The 4,197-nt window shown below is 37.9% G+C and overlaps 1 protein-coding gene across 1 annotated transcript in view; it reads left to right on the top strand.

Annotated features, from left to right (window-relative positions):
• The window catches only part of LOC105365306 (cytosolic 10-formyltetrahydrofolate dehydrogenase), a 17,720-nt gene extending 14,275 nt beyond the window's left edge, over positions 1-3,445 (top strand). Inside the window, 3 exon segments of the mRNA XM_011503433.1 lie at positions 829-1,217; positions 1,901-2,170; positions 2,618-3,445. Coding sequence (XP_011501735.1) covers positions 829-1,217; positions 1,901-2,170; positions 2,618-3,195 — 1,237 coding nt within the window. The 3' untranslated portion in view covers positions 3,196-3,445.
• The last annotated feature ends 752 nt before the right edge of the window (positions 3,446-4,197 follow it).

Here is a 4,197-nt window from a genome sequence, read left to right as displayed (position 1 = left end):
CACAAATTTCTTTTTATCGAAACACGAGGAGCGCCATATTTTTAAACTAAAAGCTTTCTTTCCTGTACTTTCGATTTCATTTGTCGTATATGAAGTTGTTTTTAAATTGTGATTTAATTTTACTTTTGACATTGTGATCTCTCAATTATAATATATTTTTTCATTTATTTCTCGATTATATGTGTGGCCTCGTTCTTTCCTTTAAGCCGAGAATAACATTTTTTTTGTTTTTGTTTATCTTAACAATATCTTCCCTCTCCTTCGCACAATCCGAATGGCTTACACACAATAATAGATTATTATTTTAACAATTAATATTACCGTCATTTTGTTCTCTAAGCTTAAATTCCACATCATGATTGTAGTAACAATATATACATATATATACACACACGCGCGCGCGCGCTCATTCATGCACATATATGTGTGTGTATATGGAGGGGTGCGCGAACGTGCATATGTGCTTTCCTATACTTTTATTATATAATTATTTTCACAATCCACGTGCCGATTTATTTTTATTTATTTATTTATTTATGTTTTCTTTGATCAAAGTACTATTTTTATTCACGAAATGATAATTGTGGGCTACTTTATTACTCGCTCTTGAATACTTCCGGTGATTTTAATCCGGTGAATTCACTTGAGTTGAGAATTACCGAGAGCGCAATTTTACACCGATCGTGCACGGCTCCAAATGACGAAAGTACAATAAATTATTAACAATAAATAATTAGATATTATCGGTAATCGCGGGAAAAATCTAATTTTCGTCCACTTTAAGATACACGAAGAAGACAGTTGTGCAAAGATTCGTTTCTGGCGCAGGCTGGCGGACCTGATGGAGCAGCATAAAGAGGAGTTGGCGACCCTGGAGAGCCTCGACTCAGGCGCGGTGTACACCCTCGCGCTGAAGACCCACGTGGGTATGTCGATCGAGACCTGGCGCTACTTTGCCGGCTGGTGCGACAAGATCCAGGGGACGACGGTGCCGATATCGCACGCGCGGCCCAATCGTAACCTCACGATCACGAGGCGGGAACCGCTCGGCGTCTGCGGCCTCGTCACACCCTGGAACTACCCGCTGATGATGCTCTCGTGGAAGATGGCCGCATGCCTCGCCGCAGGTAACACGGTCGTCATGAAGCCCGCCCAGACGTCGCCCCTTACCGCTTTGAAGTTCGCCGAGCTCTCGGCCAAGGCCGGCATCCCACCAGGTACGTAACACGCACAATCCGACAATCACCGGACAAAACTATCGGAAACTCTATTCAACTTTACTAAAAACTCGGAATTCTTCATTTTTCCAAGCTATTTGTTTATTATTCGATATTCACAAGATTGTATTTATCCTAAAATATAGAATATAGAAGAGCTCTTTGCGCAGTGTCGTTAGCCGTGACGACAATAAAAACTGAGTCCATGAAATTCTAATATTAAATAAAAAATATAATAGCTCATGCATTTTTTCCAATAACTGCAGAGCAATTTTACATGTGCATATACTTAGTGTAAATAAATTGTAACAATTATATCGTAAAAAAATTAAGACAACGAATAATATGAGTACCGTGAAAGTGTCAGTGTTAAAATTCGAATTAATTAAAAATTGGAGAAATTGGTCGTAAAACAAAAATTTTCCATCTCAACGTCATGCTTTAACAACTATTTTTCTAAATAAATCAAGAATATAAGCTGTTGATGTCCAAAGCGATCCGAAGGGCGAAGGTTGTTGGCTCTCCAAGACCAACATTCTCAAACATTCCTATTCTTATCATTTATTAAATCTACACGTATTCTATATGTATATATATATATATATATATATATATGATTCGAGTCATTCCCGAATTTGTATAAGTAAAGGCGATTTTATTGGTAATTGCACGCATGTGCGTAGGTGTGATCAACATTGTGCCAGGAACAGGACCAATTGCCGGGAACGCGATCGCCCATCATCCATTAGTGAGAAAGCTCGGCTTTACCGGATCGACGAACGTCGGCCAAGTGATTATGAAATCATGCGCTGAAAGTAACTTGAAGAAAGTCTCATTGGAGCTCGGCGGAAAAAGTCCGTTGGTTATATTCGAAGATGCCGACATGCAACAAGCCGTGAGACTCGCGATGAGCAGCGTTTTCTTTAATAAGGGCGAAAATTGTATCGCTGCTGGTAAGATTTCATATTTATTATTGTCGTTTATTAAGTCGCTATCACTTGTAATTTTCAGCTTTTGATTTTGCGTAAAGTTTTGTGGTATTTAAGGAGGAGAAAAGTTTGTAGAGACGATGCCGTGATCGGCAAATATAATTAATAAAAAATTTTTAATTCTCGGCTATATCGGCGAGTTTAATGAGAATGACCTATTGCATAAGAGCTCATAAAGTTAATGTAACAACTAGTTTAGCGAATAGAATAAAAGTGGTAAATTTTAATAGGATTAGTAGGCTGGTATACAGAGTCAAAGAATATAATAGAATAAAATTTTTGTTATTGTTTTGTCTTAAGCTTATGCATATAGAATAAATTTAACAATTGGATAAAGTCAAGTATAGGTACGAACGAATGACGAAACTGCAAATTACGTTCAAATAATGTCTGCTCCCTCTTTCACCTTAGGTCGCATCTTCGTCGAGGAGCGCATTGAAAAAGAATTTCTGGAGCGCGTAGTGACTGAGACTAAGAAGCTGACGATCGGCGATCCACTTAACCGCTCCACCAACCATGGACCCCAGAATCACAAGGCTCATCTGGACAAGCTCTTGGAGTTTGTGAAGCAAGGGATGGATGGGCACGCGCGCCTCGTTTACGGTGGCAAACGACTGCCCATGAAGGGCTACTACTTCGAGCCGACGATCTTCGCGGACGTGCGGGACGGAAGCTTTTTAGCGAGCGAGGAGTCCTTCGGGCCCATCATGATCGTCTCGAGCTTCAGCTCGCGGGATCTCGAGGGTGTAATCGCCCGGGCGAATGCTACGGAGTACGGACTGGCCTCGGGAGTCCTTACCCGGGACATTAATCGGGCGCTAAGGTTCGCTGAGAAGATCGACGCCGGCACAGTCTTCGTCAACACATACAACAAGACGGACGTAGCCGCGCCCTTCGGTGGTTTCAAGAGGTCTGGCTTCGGCAAAGACTTGGGCCAGGACGCCCTCAACGAATATCTCAAGACCAAGACCATCACTATCGAATACTAAGGATACCCTACCTTTTTTTCTTGCGCTTATCTACCTCTAATTTAATAAGCCTTTATCTCGTTTTTTTTTGTTTTTTTTTGTTTTTTTTTTTTTTTAAAGAGGGAGATTGTAGCAGCGTTTGCTCCTAAAATAATCGTAAAATAATCCCTAATAAGGAAAATATTAATACATTGTAGACGGGGGAATCGACCTCTTCATTGCTCAACTCTCTCGCTCTTCTCACTTTGAACATTTAATAGTTTCATGTTGGATCGATCAGAACTTGCATTGAACGTTAAAAGTTACTTTCTTCAAGAGCCTTAGAGATTATATAATTGAAGCTGTCTAATATTAATCCGACGCCTCAATCTTATTTTACTAATATAGTTTATCACTTTAATGTATTAACTCTGAAATCATCCTGCCAGACAAACTTTTCCATAATTTTTATCTTCCTTCAATATCTCAACAACCATTGTATCTACGATTTTTTTCCTTAACCAACGTTTACCTAATTACGATAATGATCAAACAGCGACAATGATGTTTCATACGCATATATTATTTCAACGCGTATTTAATCATACTTTTTAATATAAAAATGAATAAATAATATTCATTATAACACACGTACGCGCACGAGCTTGTATGTGCACGCGTGCAATAGAATTGTTTAAAGAATGTTTATTTGAAAAGATGAAAGATGATTGTCTCGTCTTTTAATGGAAAATAATTACGTATATATAGATATATAAGATATTACGTAATGTTTTTGCCCTTCCATATTAATTTCTCAAGGAGTTTTATTATTATTATATTGCTTTTAAACGAAAATTGCTTCATTCAATCCTTATTTAAAGCTATGAATTTTATTAGAAAACAACAGCTATATGTATATATATATATATATATATATATACAATTTGTAAAACTAACATACTTTTAACCGAAGCGAATTTAATAATTTAGTAAAGATAATTTTTATACTATTTTGAATATCATAATAAAGTACATGTGAGATCT

This window comes from Ceratosolen solmsi, unplaced genomic scaffold (genome assembly GCF_000503995.2).
Source record: "Ceratosolen solmsi marchali unplaced genomic scaffold, CerSol_1.0 scaffold33, whole genome shotgun sequence".
NCBI lineage: Eukaryota > Metazoa > Arthropoda > Insecta > Hymenoptera > Agaonidae > Ceratosolen > Ceratosolen solmsi.
The sequence above is the reverse complement of the archived record's forward strand: the minus strand, read 5'-3'. Positions and strand labels throughout refer to the sequence as shown.